Source organism: Sturnus vulgaris, chromosome 29, assembly GCF_052056855.1.
Source record: "Sturnus vulgaris isolate bStuVul1 chromosome 29, bStuVul1.hap1, whole genome shotgun sequence".
NCBI lineage: Eukaryota > Metazoa > Chordata > Aves > Passeriformes > Sturnidae > Sturnus > Sturnus vulgaris.
In genome coordinates, this window is record NC_142271.1 from 6655570 (window position 1) to 6671931 (window position 16362).

General features: G+C 46.6%; 2 protein-coding genes across 13 annotated transcripts in view; both read left to right on the top strand.

The window, feature by feature from the left end:
• The window catches only part of MAGI3 (membrane associated guanylate kinase, WW and PDZ domain containing 3), a 55780-nt gene extending 52374 nt beyond the window's left edge, over window positions 1-3406 (top strand). For all 4 annotated transcript variants that reach the window (XM_014893262.2, XM_014893261.2, XM_088180477.1 and 1 more), the window contains one exon: window positions 387-3406. Coding sequence is in view for 3 of the 4 variants with exons in the window: in XM_014893261.2 (XP_014748747.1) it covers window positions 387-1468 (1082 nt within the window). In the remaining variant the exon portion in view is untranslated. The remainder of the gene's footprint in view (window positions 1-386) is intronic.
• Window positions 3407-5155: 1749 nt separating this feature from the next.
• LOC148220959 (nucleolar pre-ribosomal-associated protein 1-like) lies at window positions 5156-12082 on the top strand. Of its 9 annotated transcripts, none has more exons than XM_088180484.1 (8): window positions 5831-7158; window positions 7723-7828; window positions 7922-8038; window positions 8677-8815; window positions 9521-9714; window positions 9943-10047; window positions 10412-10530; window positions 10817-12082. In XM_088180484.1, the coding sequence occupies exons 2-5, from the start codon at window positions 7823-7825 to the stop codon at window positions 9652-9654; spliced, it is 396 nt and encodes a 131-aa protein (XP_088036610.1). In that variant the 5' UTR covers window positions 5831-7158; window positions 7723-7822; the 3' UTR covers window positions 9655-9714; window positions 9943-10047; window positions 10412-10530; window positions 10817-12082. The 9 variants fall into 9 exon arrangements, 8 of the variants coding, with proteins under 8 accessions (XP_088036608.1, XP_088036606.1, XP_088036610.1 ...); XM_088180487.1 differs by having other exon boundaries at window positions 10893-12082; XM_088180485.1 differs by having other exon boundaries at window positions 5831-6817.
• Window positions 12083-16362: the final 4280 nt, after the last annotated feature.

Below are 16362 nucleotides of genomic sequence, written 5' to 3' on the forward strand. Positions count from 1 at the left end.
TTTCATCTCTTCCTATTTTTAAAGTGCAAAGCTATGAATAACCCCAACTTTTCACTGTTTCAGATTTCTTTAAGCATAACAGTTCTAGTTCATTTGGTTTTATTAAACAACGTAGGTCAGGGACTTTGTAATTTGAATTTTTGCTGTGTAGGCTCTAAAATTGTTTTGATTCAAGACTGTGTCAGTCCTGCAGGGATCAAGCATTCTGAGCACTAGATTTTTTTTCCAAAATCACATCCTCAAGGTTGTGGTAGAACAACACAATACAGAAATCTGGCTAAATAAAGCTTTGAAAATATGCCACTCTGTAATGTGTTTTGAATTGAACTCAGTACTGCTGATCACTTTTTGTGTATTTAATCAAATCTCTTGCCATTTGCTTCCAGGTGATTGGGATAGCCACAATCCTGCTTCATCAAATGTAGTATATGAAGAACAGTCACCATTATTATCTTCATCTTCCCATTCTGCTTCCCCATCTGAAGTGTGTTATTTAGCAGTACCAGGAGAAGCTTTAACCAGAGTTCAGCTGTCTGAGAAATTGGAACAAGCAGAGAACACTGTGCCTGACAAGATAAGCACTTTAACTGAAAACCAGTGTGAGAGGAAGCCTCAGTCTTCTCCCCAGAGAGCAAAGAAGAGATGGGAATGTCCCTCGAGTCCTGGGTTTGGAATCACTAGAGGTAGTTCAGAAGCAGAGATCAGAAGGGGCAGATCTGCCAGTCCAGCAAAGTCGGGGGCTGCTGAACGATACCCTCACATGGGATTCCACAGCCCCAGGAAAGGGGATCGTGAGAAAAACAATCTCTCACATAATTCTGACAGTTCCAAGAGCAAGAGTACAATGAAAGAAATAGGGATGAAGAACAGTGACAACAAGGAGTCTTCCAGTGGAAATCGAGGAAGGTCAGAAAGTCCCCAGATGCATCTTGGCAAGCCAGGAAGCGCAGAAACAGTGGGAAGGATCCAAGGTAGAACATCCTGTGGTGATAAAGTAACTGTTGAGCAGTTGAAAGGTGGGAATGGTAAACCAGAAGTCACAAGGAAAGAGATGAAGCAGAAGACCCCAGGAAAGACAGAAGGGTGCTCTGCAGACCAACATTACCCTGCATTTGGTGGGAATAACCTTCCCTTCAGGGACTCCAGGAGAAATGCCTCTGAGGATGATTTATTAACCAAGTCCAGCTCTGAAGACGCAGGTCCCAGCAGATTCAAAACCTCCAGCCTTTCCAATATCCCACTGCTTTCCATGGAGAAACAAAAGAGAGTGGAAACAGGGGAAGCTTTTAGGCTGAACAGACACCATGGAGAGAGACACGTGGAGCTGCCCAATGAAACCAAAGATGGAACTTCCCAGCCTGAGAGGAATTCTTCAGTAAGGAAAACAGTGATAACTCCAGGGCCTTGGAGGGTCCCCAGTGACTGTAAGGGCACCCCAGAAGTGGGGGTGCCTGGAAAACGGGTGTGACTGACTGACAGACACTATTTTTTAGAACATATTTTGATCAATTTTCCAGTAAGGGTAATTTAAAGCATTGGTTCTTCTCACACAGTTGTCTTTTTCCCCCCCCCTACTCAGTAACTGGTTAGAGGGGGGAAAGTATTTGATTTGTTCTTAAATTATCTAAGCTCCATGAAGGACCTTTCAGATTGCTTCAGTGAAACCCTTCCATGAGCTGCTGTCCCCGTGTCCCTTCACAGGCCACGTCTGCTGCAGCTTCCCCGAGAATTGTGAACTCTGAACAAAGTTATTTAATGCCTCTATTGCCAATGTGATCCTGGCTCACTTCCTGTTCTTGTGCCAAGCTATCTACTGTATTCAGTCAATCTAATCCTACGCACCTGGATTCCAGTCACACACAAGGCAGGTTTGGGCTGAAGTGGGTGTTTTCTCTAGAGCATGTTGCACGTTTACATCAGGAAACCCACATGTTCTTTCTGGGTCAGGGAGAACACAGGCAAGTTTGTTCTGTCAGTTCCAGGGCAGCAGGTGAGCTGCTGATGCTGCTCAGTTCCTACATTTCCTGGAATTTTAATAACTAATACCAAACCCTGTAGCTAAATATGGTACTTGACAAAATTAGGCAATTTTGCTTTTTCTGACACAGCAAAATCGTTTTAGCTCCTTGATTCACAGAGATTTGGGTTGCAAACATCTGTGAGAGGAAGGAAAATTCTGGGTTCTGTGAAATAGCACAATTCCTTTGGTTTAACTCGTGGCACCATGATACCCTCAGCCTCGATGGGGAACTGATACTGAAGTCCCATCTTTAATTATTTAATGCTAGTTAGGAATTGGGTTTTTTTCCCCTCTGTAGAGGCAAGAACTGACCTTAGGATGGACTCAGCTGGCAGAGCAGCTTTTTCAGTGAAGGTCTTGCCTGTATATTTTAGAACTCTCCCCTATATACTATGAATATGCGATCAAGGAGTGTTAATGACAAACAGCATACAGGAGAAACACCATCTGTGGTTTGGGCTGAGAGATGTTACCACCAGAACCTACTGACATATCAGTCCTACGGCTGTAAGAACAACAGAAACAGGAGTTTTATTTTATTCACAGTTTTAGTGATTATTTCCTGATATCTGAGATTTTTCATGAATGCAGAAAAGTGGTAAAAGGAGGCCCTTGGTCCAGTTTGCTGGAGAAAGAAGAGTAAATGATTGAGCTTTACTAACTTAAAATACAAGCAGGATTTACTCTTTGCAAGTGAATATCTGGTTTTGGCTTTGAAATATAAAATGTTTTTAAAGGCTAACAAAGCACAGTGAGGCAGTTCTGAGTGGAATTCTTCACAAGTACAGCTGACTGCTCAAACAGCTTTTAAACAAAGACTTTGGGAATTCAAAAGGCTTTTAAAGCAGCTCTGAACTGTGCTCACCTGCTTGACACTGGGTGAGCCACTGACTCTGGGTTTGCTGTGTAGGGTAACACGTACAAATACTCCCTGGGTGGAATACGACTGTGAAATATTTAATACTCTGAAGTAGCCTGTGTAGATACTGCCCTGTGTTCTTCCCCAGAGGTTGGTTTATGTTGAGCTGTGTGCACTCGCCCTGACCACTGAGTACAGCGACAAACCCAGTCCTTCAATTCCAGATGAATTAGCCTCACTGAAATAATTTCCCTGACATCAACTCCTCTCTATTTTTCTATATGTTCATGTGACCTGATAATGTCTTACCTGTGTGTGACTTTTCCTTCCAGAGACCTTGTATCTGTACTTCCTGTATCAGACTTAGCCATGTGGCCTTGGAATGCTACGCAGTGTATGGATGTACTGGGTGTAAATGTTTATATATTGTACAGCACCTTTCTACAGACTTCTAGGTTCTGACTAGAGAGAGACCTGTAAATCGTTCATTATTTTTTATATAGCTATTAAAACCAGACTCCAGTTGATGGCCTGTTGGTTCTGCACTGTCTAAAGCAGGTTCTCAGTTGGCTTTCAGGGGTGCAATCGAGGTTTTACCCACAAACATGCCACTTTTCTGGAAAATAAATGCAATTTAGTATTGGAGGTCTTTGATTCCCAGTTCAAAAACCAGATGTTCACTGAAGCTGGTATAAAAATCATTAAGTCCCGTCAAAATAGTGCACCGATGAAGTACTTGTCCCGTAGGTTTATTTGTACATTTTTCTATATAAAATTGTCATCCCCTTTTACATCTCACAACTTTTCCTTGTATAGAAAATAGCTGTAAACAATTAGTTCCAGCTGCAGCTCTCATATGGCTTTAGTGTTTAGGATCCCACACCAGTTCCTACCGGTTTCAGTGCTAGCTGCAAGGATTCAGCCCCATTACTCCAATTTTTTCTGTGCATGCCATGGGATGACATCTCTGACGAGGCCAGGCCATTCTGGATGTTGTAGAACAATAAAGCAGAAGGAAAACAACTGATACATACACACACTGAGAATCCATTTAAAATTTGTAATGAAAGGTTGCTATAATTTCTTTTCTTTCTGCCTACACTTCTGGTTCTCTTCTCCAGTGGACATGCCTATGACCAGTGTTCTGCCAGCTCACGGGTTTAAATATATACAGACATAAAATTATAAATATATATGCATATCTAAATATATGCAAATATAAATATATAAAATATAAATAAATATGTGGGGGGAAATAAAAATGGGGGAAAAAAGGGAATTTGGGGGAAATGGGATGAGGGGAGTATGGGGGGAATAAAATAAAAATGGGGGGGAAAAGGGGAACTTGGGGGAAATGGGATGGTAGTACGGGGGAGAATAAAATAAAAATGGGGGGAAAAGTCCATGAAAAGTGGGGGAAAAAGCAGTGAGAAATGGAGGGAAAATCCATGAAAAATGAGGGAAAAAATCAGTGAGAAAGGGGGGGGGGAAATAGTGAAAAAATCCATGAAAATTGGGGGGAAAATCCATGAAAAATGGGGGAAAAATCAGTGAGAAATGGGGGAAAATGGCGAAAAAATCAGTGAGAAACCGAGGGGAAAATCAGTGAGAAATGGGGGAAAAAAAACCAAGAAAAATGGCGGAAAACAGATCGGCGATCGATAGCTAATGCGTGCTGATCGATTAGCTTGGTGATCGATTGATCGCGACTGCCGATCGACCAGCTCGGTGATCGATTGGTCATGTCTGCCGATCGATTAGCTCGGCAATCGATTGCTAATGCCTGCCGATCGATTATATCGGCGATCGATTGATCGCGCCTGCCGATCGATTATATCGGCGATCGATTGCTAATGCCTGCCGATCGATTATATCGGCGATCGATTGCTCATGCCTGCCGATCGATTAGATCGGCGATCGATTGCTCATGCCTGCCGATCGATTAGATCGGCGATCGATTGCTCATGCCTGTCGATCGATTGTATCGGCGATCGATTGATCGCGCCTGCCGATCGATTAGATCGGCGATCGATTGCTAATGCCTGCCGATCGATTATATCGGCAATCGATTGCTAATGCCTGCCGATCGATTGCTAATGCACACTATTTGCACACTCCTTGCACACCCTTTGCACTCATACAGAGGCAGGAGGTTTGTCAGTTCTGGTCGGGGTTTTTTGGGGCGTTCATTCCGGGGGATTTCCTCAAGGATTGGGACACTCCTTGATTCCATCCCTTGCCTGTCTCCCAAGCGCCACCCTGTGGGCAGAGCGCGGTACTGCGCGCCTGCCTCTCCCAAGATGGCGGCTCGGGTGTCGCGCCCCCGACCTTCTAACTCTGGCTGCAAAAGGAGGGTGGCACAGCAAGGAGCCCGCTCGCTCTAGTGGGATGCCTGCGCACGACGCCGACACCGATCCCACGGGTGCGATTTTCGGCGGCGTTTCCAATCGTGCGGACATCTCCTTCAGCCCGCTTCGGCCCGGGGAAGAGGGGCGGGGCCGCCAGCGATGGTCCCGGCGCAGCCCGGGCAGGCTCGGGGCGGAGCCGGGGCTTGGCGAGGCGGGGCACGGAGCTCCCGGGGACGGGACCGGGCGGGGCCGGGTGATCCCGGAGCGGTACCGAGCTGTGCCGGGGACGGTGCTGCAGGGGCGGTGCCGGGCCCGCCTCAGGGTGATTGAATGCCCAGAAATCGCCTCCTCTGCCCCGTGCTCACAGTGAGCTGCGGGCTGCAGCGTGCTGTCGGAGCTCCGCACACAGCACGGATTTGGGCTTCCCCTCCTCTCAAACCCTCTCCCCCTTCTTCCTCCTCCTCATCTTCCTCTTTTTCCTCTCCCTCCGCCTCGCCCCCCTCCCCGGGCCCCTGACTCCCCCCGGGATCCCCTCCTCCGGAGGCGGCCCTTCCGAACCGACCCCCCCTCCAAGCCCCGGAGCTCGAGACCATTAAGGTAAGCTTTGGAATTGAAATATCAGGATATTCACTCTATCCCACTGGCCTGAAATTTCAGGATCGTACGATTTTTTCTGGAAGCAGTTACCTTTGCTGCAGGATTGTGTGGTCACCAGTCTCCTTTCCTGTGCCTCTTGTTGAAATTTGCTGTCAGATAACCGGCTAGTAACGAAATATTTGACAGAAATCAATGCTGTGAACGGACTTCACTGCAGCAGTTGATGAAAGAGCAAAGAAAATGTCTGTCGTGTTTACGCACCCCCCCGAGGCTGAATGAATTCTGATACTGTAATAAATCAGTGCAGTTGGTGCCTGCAAAGGTCTTGACATTGATCAAGAAGATATTACTTTGGATTTTTACTTTTTATCAGTGTTTCTTTAATCTGTACTTCAGCACTCTAGCCTTTCATAAGTCTTCTCCGGTTTCCTCTGGCCCTGCAGAGTAGTCCTCTCTGTTATTGTCTGATCCCAGCTTTGATGCAAGGAGGACTTTTTGTCTTGAAAATTAGCATCCCCCTCCGCATATTTAAATTAGTTATTTGACTTTTGAGAAAAAGCTGGTCAGCTCGAAGTCCACCAGACACCAGAGGCTGCTGTTTTTAGCACCTTATTCAAAGAGGACATCCTTTAGTTACCTAAGGAGGGGTAGAGATTTACCCCTAGGAATAAGGAATAAATGCAAGCAGACTGTCCTGCCAAGAAAAAAATCCAGTTACAGTGACTGAATTAGGGTTTAGTGGCCCTTGATCCTTGCAAGGGATTAAAGGCAGGTTCACTTGGTCTCCCAGCAATGAATGTCTCAACCGAAAGCTGCTCAAAATGTGCCGTTTTTCTGATGGTTTTGGATTCTTTTGCCAGGTGGGAACATGGACTGCTTGACTTGTTCCTGTGTCCACTTTCCACTTCAGTCCTTTGCATTTTCTCTGAAGGGAAAGCAGGAACAGGGAAGTTGGGGCAGTTCCGTCAGCAGAAAGGCTGCTAAGAATAGATGGTAAGGACTTACTTTTCTGCACAGTGCCATGTAACTGAAGGCTCGTTTTTGGATTTCACATTCTGTTCCTGCCCGGTTTTGTGAGAGCTGCAGGTGCATTTCTGTTTCCAGACCCTGCCAAAAATAGTCGCTTATATTATAATGAATCCTTTTTCCTTCATGTTTTCTTGCTTTAAATGAATTCCCCTGTCAGATTGATGTGAGCAGCAGTTATTTTTAGAGCTGCTGGTGTTGTACACGGAGTAACTGTAGAACAAATGAGTTGTGATGGCTTCCTTGTATTTGATGTGTGGAGAGGAGCAAAGGCACAGATTCATCCTGTGTAATTGCAGTCGTCCAACGTAGGTGCCAGGGTTGGCAAGCTGGGCAAGGTTTCCTCTCTTGCTGGGCCTTAGGGGGAGGGAGCTGAACCCTGGTGTCACTCGGATTCCTTCCTCTTCTCCCTCCTCCTTTCTTGCTTGTAGAGCTGGAGCTCGGGGTCACCGAGTTTGGGTGCTCGCAGTCAGGGCCTGAATTTGGAGAGCAGGAAAGCGGGGGGAAGTTTCTAGGCACGTCAAAGCCTGTCTCTAGGGTGTGGGACTTGTTGGTCTTCCTCACCACCCCCAGCAACTTGCACTTCTCTCTGGACCTTGCTGTGGTCACAGCCCACTGCTCATTTATGTGACTGTTCATCCGTCTGCCTGATTGCTTTAAGTACAAGTAGCCTGATTCAGGTTTAATTTAGCAATGATTTTCCTCTGTTTCATCGGTAGTTTTCTAAAACTCCCCTACAGGCTATTTTGAAGGTGCTTTTTTTTTTTTTTTTTAACTGCCTGTGATGATAGAAAGCTGTACGGCCCTCTGAAAGCAGTATAACCTGCTTTCCAAAAATTACAGAAGTAGGATTTTTATTGTCCACTATGCAGCTGAAGTCCCCCAATGAGCCTCTTGAACTGAGGGTGAGGAGAGCGGCAGATACGACTCCTCATCAACCTGCTCTTCTTTTCGTTCCTAAAAGAAGGAAGCATGAAGGTAACTATAGAAAAAGATCTGCATCCCTCGGGGTTTTGTATTTTAGGTGTTTTGAGGTTTATTTACACACCTCCTCCTTTGTTTCCTGGACAGGTTTTACGTGACAGTGGAGCTTTTGAGTACACGTGGAAGGAGCTTTCAATTTGGCTGGAGCACTTGGATAATACAAAAGAAGACCAGAAGGAAGCAGTGATTCAGTTTTTGGAAAAGGTAACGGTGTTCAAATCAGCTGGATAAAAAAATGCAAAGAATAGTGTTAGTGGAAACTGGAGGTCTTGTTGCTATTGTTGAGAAACCTGTCAAAGACCAGCGAATGAATTCTGAGAAAAGCCTTGTTTGGGATTCTTTATACGGAGGTGGCATCCTTCTTGTGTTCAGTGGGAGGGCAGCCAAATGATTTGTAGGAAAATGAAATCCAAAAAGATCAGCTGTTATTACAGCATTGTTGGTGTAAGGGTAGAGTGGTGTAGGTGTGGGTAGCTTTGATCTCCTCTTTAGGTGCCGACATTATCAGAGCTCAGTAGATGGTGGTCCTTGACAAGGAAAGGTGACACTTGCTGTTTACTCTTCAGGATGTTGAATGCCCAGTGCTTTGCCTCCGCTGTGGTCTGCCCAGGTACTCGGTGTGTGGTCGCAATCTAGGTGCCAAGTTGTGGTGGGTTTTTGTTTTTCCATCAGTGTGGCCTGTAGAGCAGGAACTGTAGACAGAATCCTGCAGAAGTGCTATGGAAGTTGTCCTCATAAAAGCTGCCCAGCTTTCAGCACGTGGTCGTTCTCAGTACCGTGTGGTTCCCCTGCACTTGCCAGCCAGCAGGTGCACTTACCTTTCTCCCCACCTTTGCTGACAGATCCTGCTGAAGCTGGTGACCAACCCCTGTCCCTACACTGACAAGGCAGCAGACCTGGTTCAGGCAGCCAGCACGCTCCAGGTGGCTCTGTTTAAACAGGACTCTGATAACATCAGCATCCCCGTCTCTCACATTGATGGTATGTGGTAACCTGTCAACATCCCAACTCCATGACTTGGGGATACACTTTCTAGCCCTAATCAGCAAACTGGGGATGGATAACTCTGGCAATCCTGTTAAGTAAGGGCCCTCCAGGATTCAGCTCTCCACGTGTTCTTGGTATCAGAAGTCGAAGTGGAATTGCCAAGTTGCCGCTTTACCTCTGAAAGTAATTTCTGCCGTGGCTGTGCCACTTGAACGGTATTTGAAATCTCTCTTCATGCTCTTGCAGCAGCGTTTTTGAACTCAAATGGAAATCTAGCCCTTCTGCCTGGGACTGTTGACAGAGTCATGGAATCCCAGAATGGTTTGGCCGGCAAGGCTCCTTAAATCTCATCCAGTTCCAGCCCTGCCATGAACAGGGACACCTTTCAGTAGCCCGGGCTGCTCCAAGCCCCAGTGTCCAGCCTGGCTTTGGACACATCCAGGGATCCAGGAGCAGCCACAGCTGCTCCGTGCTGGACAGCAGCATTGAAAGGCAGAGTGAAGGTTCAGCTGTAATTTAGGGGTTGCACTTAACGTTGTATTGTGTGACAAATGTGGCTTTCATCCTTTTTTTTAATTTTTTTTTTTTAATTAAAAAGAATTAAAAAGATGCCTTGTATTCCTGGAGTGTTGCATTCTACGTCTGTTGTTTTTCCTGTTAGTCTGGATTCTTGCTTTGATGTTTTTCTTCACTTATTAGATGTCCTGGATATGGTGGATGTCCTGCTCGAGGACAGTGATGGCTTTGATGAAGAAGTTGGGTTCTCTTTAAATGAAGACGTGATCATTTCCCTTCAGTGCTGTTGTCCCTGCTGCATTAGAAGCCAGGAATGAACAAGTCCACGTGGGCCTGGATGCTGATCCCTCTTGCTGGTCCATGACAGCATGTGACAGGTGAGATTTCCAGGTGTCTGATTTAGCAGGAAACTGGTTTGTTCCTTCTTGTGAGGAGGCTCATTGGCTTTGCATGGGCAAAGCCACTCCACGTTTTCCATCTAGGAACAGAGTTGGGGAGCTGTTTGAAAACAGAGTCCCAGAGGTAAACAGCTTGGCTCGGTATTTCTGTGTGGGAATAGAAGAATATCTGTGTCTTCTGATTTTTCTCTCGTCTTTCTTCCACAGGTGTTTTTGTATTCCTGACTTGGGTTTCCATCGGGGACACGTGGCTTGGAGCTCAGGAGCCGGATCTGTTCCTTGCCCACGGCAGATTGGTCTGCACTAGTGCAGGTGACGAATTACAGGACGGCTTGGGAACTCGGAAACAAGGAGAAGCAAGTCTTATGTGTCTTTGCAAAAAGATTTGGCTACCACAGGGCATTAATTCAGGGAGTTAAGACTTCATCTTTAACGTTCTGTGCTCTGCCAGCATCACTGCGAGCCCTGAAAGCCTCCTGAGCTGTTCTCATACAGACCTATCTTGTTTGGTCAAAAAAAAAATCTTAGTTTAGTTTCGTCCAAGAAATGTTACTACTCTGTGCGAGCTCATGGGGAAGCTTTTATTCGGCATCTCTCAGTGGGACATTGAAAGTCCAACTTCCCATTTCTTGCACAGTCTGAGAGGCAGTATTACTTTCTATCATTTTTATCACAGGCATTTTAAACTTTTTGAGGAACCGGCAGGACTGTTTGTGCGGAGGCGTGCGGTTCACAGCCATCCTCTGTCCAACGTAGGATGGGAAAAAAAGGCTGGAGAGCTTCCTACAAGGGGCTGTAAGTGCAAATGACCAGGAGCCCGGGGTTTAGTCATGATGATTTAGTATTTCTTAAAAGACTCTGATTGATTTCATGATGCCAAAACCAGTATGGATAGAAGACTGAAGTCAGGAATCACGATGGTCTCCTTGGGTTTAAAAAGCTTTAATGGTGTTTCAAGACATTTGTATGAGACCTGGTTTGTTTTTTCTTACCCTTTTATTCAATCAAAAAAAAAAAACCTTGATCCATCACTGCTGCTGTGATGTGTGACAAATGCCTGTCCTCCCTCCACGTGGAACAGGTGAGAGGTGGAACTGAAGCCCAAAGAGTTTTCTGCCCACTGATAATACGTGAGCCGTATTGGGAATTCTCTGCAGAATGGCAACAGTTGTTCTTGAATGTGGCCATGAGGGGAGTGGAACATGGCAGCCCGGGTCTGAGAAGGTGCAGTGCCAGAAGGAGAAGCTTTGAAATGTAAATCAGGATTGATTCAGGTGACTCGCTACCGTGTGCTGTGCCCAGGGCCTTGGTAGAAATACTGTGCAGGGAAAAGCCAGAGCTGCCTGTGCTATGAGCTGAATTTTTTATTGGGGGGGGGGGGGGGGGGGGGGGGTGTGAAATAAGAATGAGGTGCAAATGAGGGAATTGCTTGTGTGTGTGAATATTCTTGTCCTAAAGGAGCGCTGCCCGGTGCTCCTCCCTTCCTGTGCCCCTCTCCTGGTGAGCCTCTGTCCTGCTGGCCGTGCCTCTCTGTCTCCGTGCCTGTGCTGCTCCTTGCCCGTCTTTGCCCGCCCCGCACGGGCTGTGCTCGCTTCCTCTCTGGCTCCTGGGTTCCCTCTTTGTCATGGTACCCCTCAGTCCTTGCTGTGTGTTTGGCACTCTCTGTCTTTTCTCCGTCCTTCTCTGTGCCTCTGTGGTGCTCCCTGTGCCGTTGTTTCCCGTGGGATCCTTGTGTCCCGGTCACTGTCTGTCCTAGGGTGATGTTATGGTGTTTCTATCTCCAATCATGTGTCCTGATTATGTTTGGTATTATGTCCTGTGCTTCCAGGACTGACTCTGAGAGTGAAGCTTTGTTTTGTCTTGTTATCAGCCGGCTCACCTCCCCCATGGTCTATGTTTAGGAGAGGTTTTAGCTCGGTTTGCTTGCTTGCCTGCTTGCTTGCTTGCCTGCTTGCCTGCTTGCTTGCCTGCTTGCTTGCTTCTGCCTCTTTTTCTTTCCTTCGCTTTGCCCTTGCTTTTTTCTCATTAGTTAGTTCAGCTAGGCAGTCCAACTTTTTCCCTGGACTGTTTTCTCTTCCACCCCGTCCCCTCCCTCTCCTGGATACCATCTGAACCTGTTCCGGACGGGGACCTGGGAAACCCCAAGAAACACCGGGAGTCTACACTCTGTCACCTGCAGCAGCCATTCCCAAGCGCCAGAGACTGATAACTGAGCGACCACTCGCCAGAGAGACTGAACTCGTCATCCCTTCAGAACGGTGAAAGAGTTTTTTGTCAGCTGGCGTTGTCTTTTTTCCCTGTGCTGGGGAGTGTCTTGCTTGTTAAATAAAGAGGTTTTTTTCTCCCACTCTTCTCCGAGGAAATTCTTCCCGAACCCGGTGGGGTGGGGGGGAGGAGTCGTGGGGTTTGCTGTCTGGGGGCTCCTTCTGGAGGTTTTCCCCCAAATTTGCCCAAAACCAGGACACTGTCCCTGTTCATTTTTAATCCCTCCCTCTTGTGCTGCCCATCCAGCATGCCAGGGGTTTCTTTTCGTTTTTTGGTTGTTTTTCGTTTTCATTTTTCTTCTTCTTTTTTTTTTTTTAGGGGGGGTTCCATTTCATCGTGCACCTTGATGTTGATTTTCTTCCCTTGTCCTCTCTGCTGCCCCTCCTCCTTTCTGCCCCTTGTCCCCTGTGTCTGCAGGGCTGGGGAGGAACTTCAACCCTTGTGGGGACTGCCCTCCCTTTTCTGGTGTCAGCAGAGTCACTTTCTGTGGGATGGACACATGGGAGGGGTTGCAGTCAAGTGCCCTGCTGCTGTCCAGGGCAGTTGGAGTCGTTCTGTGCCTTCTTTGGGGTGAGGAAAAAAGGCTGAGGGGGGCTCCGACGTGGTTTGGGGCACCCCAAGGTCCCTGGGAAAGGGAGCCGGGCTGCGCTGGAGGAGCAGGTGAGTCGGGCATGGGGGGGGGTCATGGTGGGTGCCAGAACATTGAGAGGGAGGGGTGGGTGTAGAATGCATGAAAAACAGAACCTTAAAAAACAGCTAAATATAGTCTAAAAGGAATGTTTTATTGGTTTGTGTTTGGATAGAGGTAGGGTTTTTTTATAGATACTGTAAATAGAAAAGAAAAGATAAAGAATAAAAATATAGAAGCAAATATAAGAAACCAATATATAAATATATTACATTACATTATATTTTGTTATGAAAATAGAAATATATAAATATTTAGACTTTAAAAGGAATTTTTTATTGTTTTTTATTTGGTTAGAGGAGGGTTTTTAATAAAGAATATAAATAATATAGGCAAAAATATACAAATATGCAAAAATAGATACTGACATAAAATTATTATAACTATATATGCATATATATATGTAAGTATAAATCTATAGAAATAAATATAAATATAAAATACATGTATGTAGTATGTAATAGAAATAATTTATCGATTTTAATATGTTATATTAAATAGTATGTTATAATAGAATGTAAATAGCATATAGTATATTAATATACTAGTAAAAACTACATTAAATAGTATATAAATATAGGATACACAATATAGACATATAAATCTACAGATATAAATATGAAAACTAAATAGAAAAATATATTCAAATAGAATTTAAAATAATCGAGTTTTTTGTTTCTATTTGGTTAGAGGCAGAGCTTTTAAAGAAATAATATTAAAAACTATGAACCTACAAATATAGATGGATATAGATAAAATAGAAATAACATTAGTAATATAAATCTATGTATATAATGAATAATAAAATAATATTGTATATATGATAAATAGAATAGCAATTAAATTGAATATATGAAATATGTCTAGATTATGACTATAAATTAAATATTAAAAAATAGATGATTTCTATATATAAAAGGGGTTTTTTTTTCATTTGGTCAGAGGCAGGGCATTTTTAGTTTGGGTCGGGGTTTTTTTGGGGCGTTCATTGAGAGGATTTTATGACGGGTGGGGACTCTGGTGCTTGGAACTCTCTCCCTTCTCTGTCTGTCCCTGACAGGGCGGCAGTGCCGGGCTGAGTTGGGCGGCAGTGCTGCCGCCGTGTGGACACGGGCGGGTACTGCACCGTGCCCCTCTCAGGATGGCGGAAGGGCCCGCGGGCCGGGACCCAGCCCTGCGGCAGCGCTCAAGATGGCGGCCTCTCTAGGACCCCGGCGGATAGGCGTTTACATAAAACGCCTGCCCGCGCCCGCCGGCGCCCTCACGCCCGCGGCACCGCGGACCGCGCGGCCGTTGTCGGCACACTCTGACACGTCCGGGAAAATTGGCGGCGAGTGGATCGGCGTCGGCGATTTAATCAGGCATCTTATGCCTACACACCGGGGTCCTGATTTTTTCCCGCCCTTTCTGCCGCCATTTTGGGAAGGTCAGGCGGGGTGCCGCCCGAGCCGCCATTTTGAGAGTGCGGACACGCTCAAGATGGCGGGTTCTCTAGGACCCCGGCGGATAGGCGTCTACATAAAACGCCTGCCCGCGCCCGCCGGCGCCCTCACGCCCGCGGCACCGCGGACCGCGCGGCCGTTGTCGGCACGCTCTGAAATATCCGGGAAAATTGGCGGCGAGCGGATCGGCGTCGGCGATGTAATCAGGCATCTTATGCCTACACACCGGGGTCCTGATTTTTTCCCGCCCTTTCTGCCGCCATTTTGGGAAGGTCAGGCGGGGTGCCGCCCGAGCCGCCATTTTGAGAGTGCGGACACGCTCAAGATGGCGGCCTCTCTAGGACCCCGGCGGATAGGCGTTTACATAAAACGCCTGCCCGCGCCCGCCGGCGCCCTCACGCCCGCGGCACCGCGGACCGCGCGGCCGTTGTCGGCACGCTCTGAAACGTCCGGGAAAATTGGCGGCGAGCGGATCGGCGTCGGCCATTTAATCAGGCATCTTATGCCTACACACCGGGGTCCTGATTTTTTCCCGCCCTTTCTGCCGCCATTTTGGGAAGGTCAGGCGGGGTGCCGCCCGAGCCGCCATTTTGAGAGTGCGGACACGCTCAAGATGGCGGGTTCTCTAGGACCCCGGCGGATAGGCGTCTACATAAAACGCCTGCCCGCGTTCGCCGGCATAAAAATAAAGATGCATAAATATAAACATAGACATAAACATGCACAAACGTAAACCTGCATAGATATAGACATAAACATAAACATAAACATAAACATAAACATAAACATGCAAGACAATAACAATAAATATAAATATAAACATAAATAGAAATAGAAATACAAACATTAAAAAAATCAGTGAGAAATGGGGTAAAATCAGTGAGAAATGGGGGGGAAAAACCATGAAAAATGATGGAAAAATCAGAGAGAAATGGGGGAAAAATCGGTGAGGAATGGGGAAAAAGATCAACGAAAAATTGGGAAAAATCAGTCAGAAGTGGGGGATAAAAATCAGTGAGAAATGGGGGGAAAAGTCGGTGAGAAATGGGGAAAAAATCAGTGATTAATGGGCGGGAAAATGCATGAAAAATGGGGGGAATAATTCAGAGAGAAATGGGGGCAAATATCAGTGAGAAATGGGGGGGAAAATCAGGAAATATCCATGAAAATTGGGGGAAACATCCATGAAAAATGGCGGAAAAAATCAGTGAGAAATGGGGAAAAATGGGGAAAAAGGAGTGATAAATGGGGGAAAAAATCAGTGAGAAATGGGGAAAAATGGGGAAAAAAATCCACGAAAAATGGGTGGAAAAATCCATGAAAAATCAACGGAAAAATCAGTGAGAAATGGGGAAAACATCATGGTGAAATGGGGAAAAAATCAGAGAGAAATGGGGAAAAATCATTGAAAAATGGGGGATAAAAATCAGTGAGAAATGGGGGGAAAATGGGGAAAAACATCAGTGAGAAATGGGGAAAAAAATCTTTGATAAATTGGGGCAAAAATCATTGAGAAATGGGGAAAAAAATCAGTGAGAAATGGGGAAAATTTGGGAAAAATCCACGAAAATTGCGGGAAAAAATGCTTGAAAAATTGGGGAAAAAAATCCGAGAGAAAATCCCCGGGAAAATCCCCCCGGAATCCCCGAGAAAATCCCCCGGAGTCCCCGGGAAAATCAACCCGGAGTCCGATGGAAAATCCCCCCGGAATCCCCGAGAAAATCCCCCGGAGTTCCCCTGGAAAATCCCCCCGGACTCCCCGAGAAATTCCTCCCGGAATCCCCGGGAAAATCCCCCCGGAATCCGCGAGAAAATCCCCCCGGAATCCAGGCGAAAATCCCCCAGAAATCCCCGTGAAAGCCCCCCCGGAATCCCCAAGAAAATCTCCCCGGAATCCCCGAGAAAATTCGCCCGTAATACTCGGGAAAATATGCCCGGAATCCCCTGGAAAATCCCCCCGGAATCCCCGACAAAATCCCCCCGGAATCCCCGGAAAATGCCCCCCGAATCCCCGGGATACTCACCCCGAGATCCCCGGGAAAATCCCCTGGAATTACCAGGGAAAATCCCCCCGCAATCCCAGGGAAAATCCCCCCAGAATCCCCGCGAAAATCGGCCCCGAATCCCCTGGAAAATTCCCCCAGAATCCCCAGAAAATCCCCCCGGAATCCCCGAGAAAATCCCCCCGGAATCCCCTGGAAAATCCCCCCGGAATCCCCGGGAAAATCCCCC

What these genes read in the sequence shown, in the direction of transcription:
- LOC148220959 (XM_088180482.1), top strand. An exon ending in TGATTCAGTTTTTGGAAAAG is followed by an intron (nt 8,039 to 8,676) that starts GTAACGGTGTTC and finishes CTTTGCTGACAG; the next exon opens with ATCCTGCTGAAGCTGGTGAC. An exon ending in CCCCGTCTCTCACATTGATG is followed by an intron (nt 8,816 to 9,520) that starts GTATGTGGTAAC and finishes TTCACTTATTAG; the next exon opens with ATGTCCTGGATATGGTGGAT.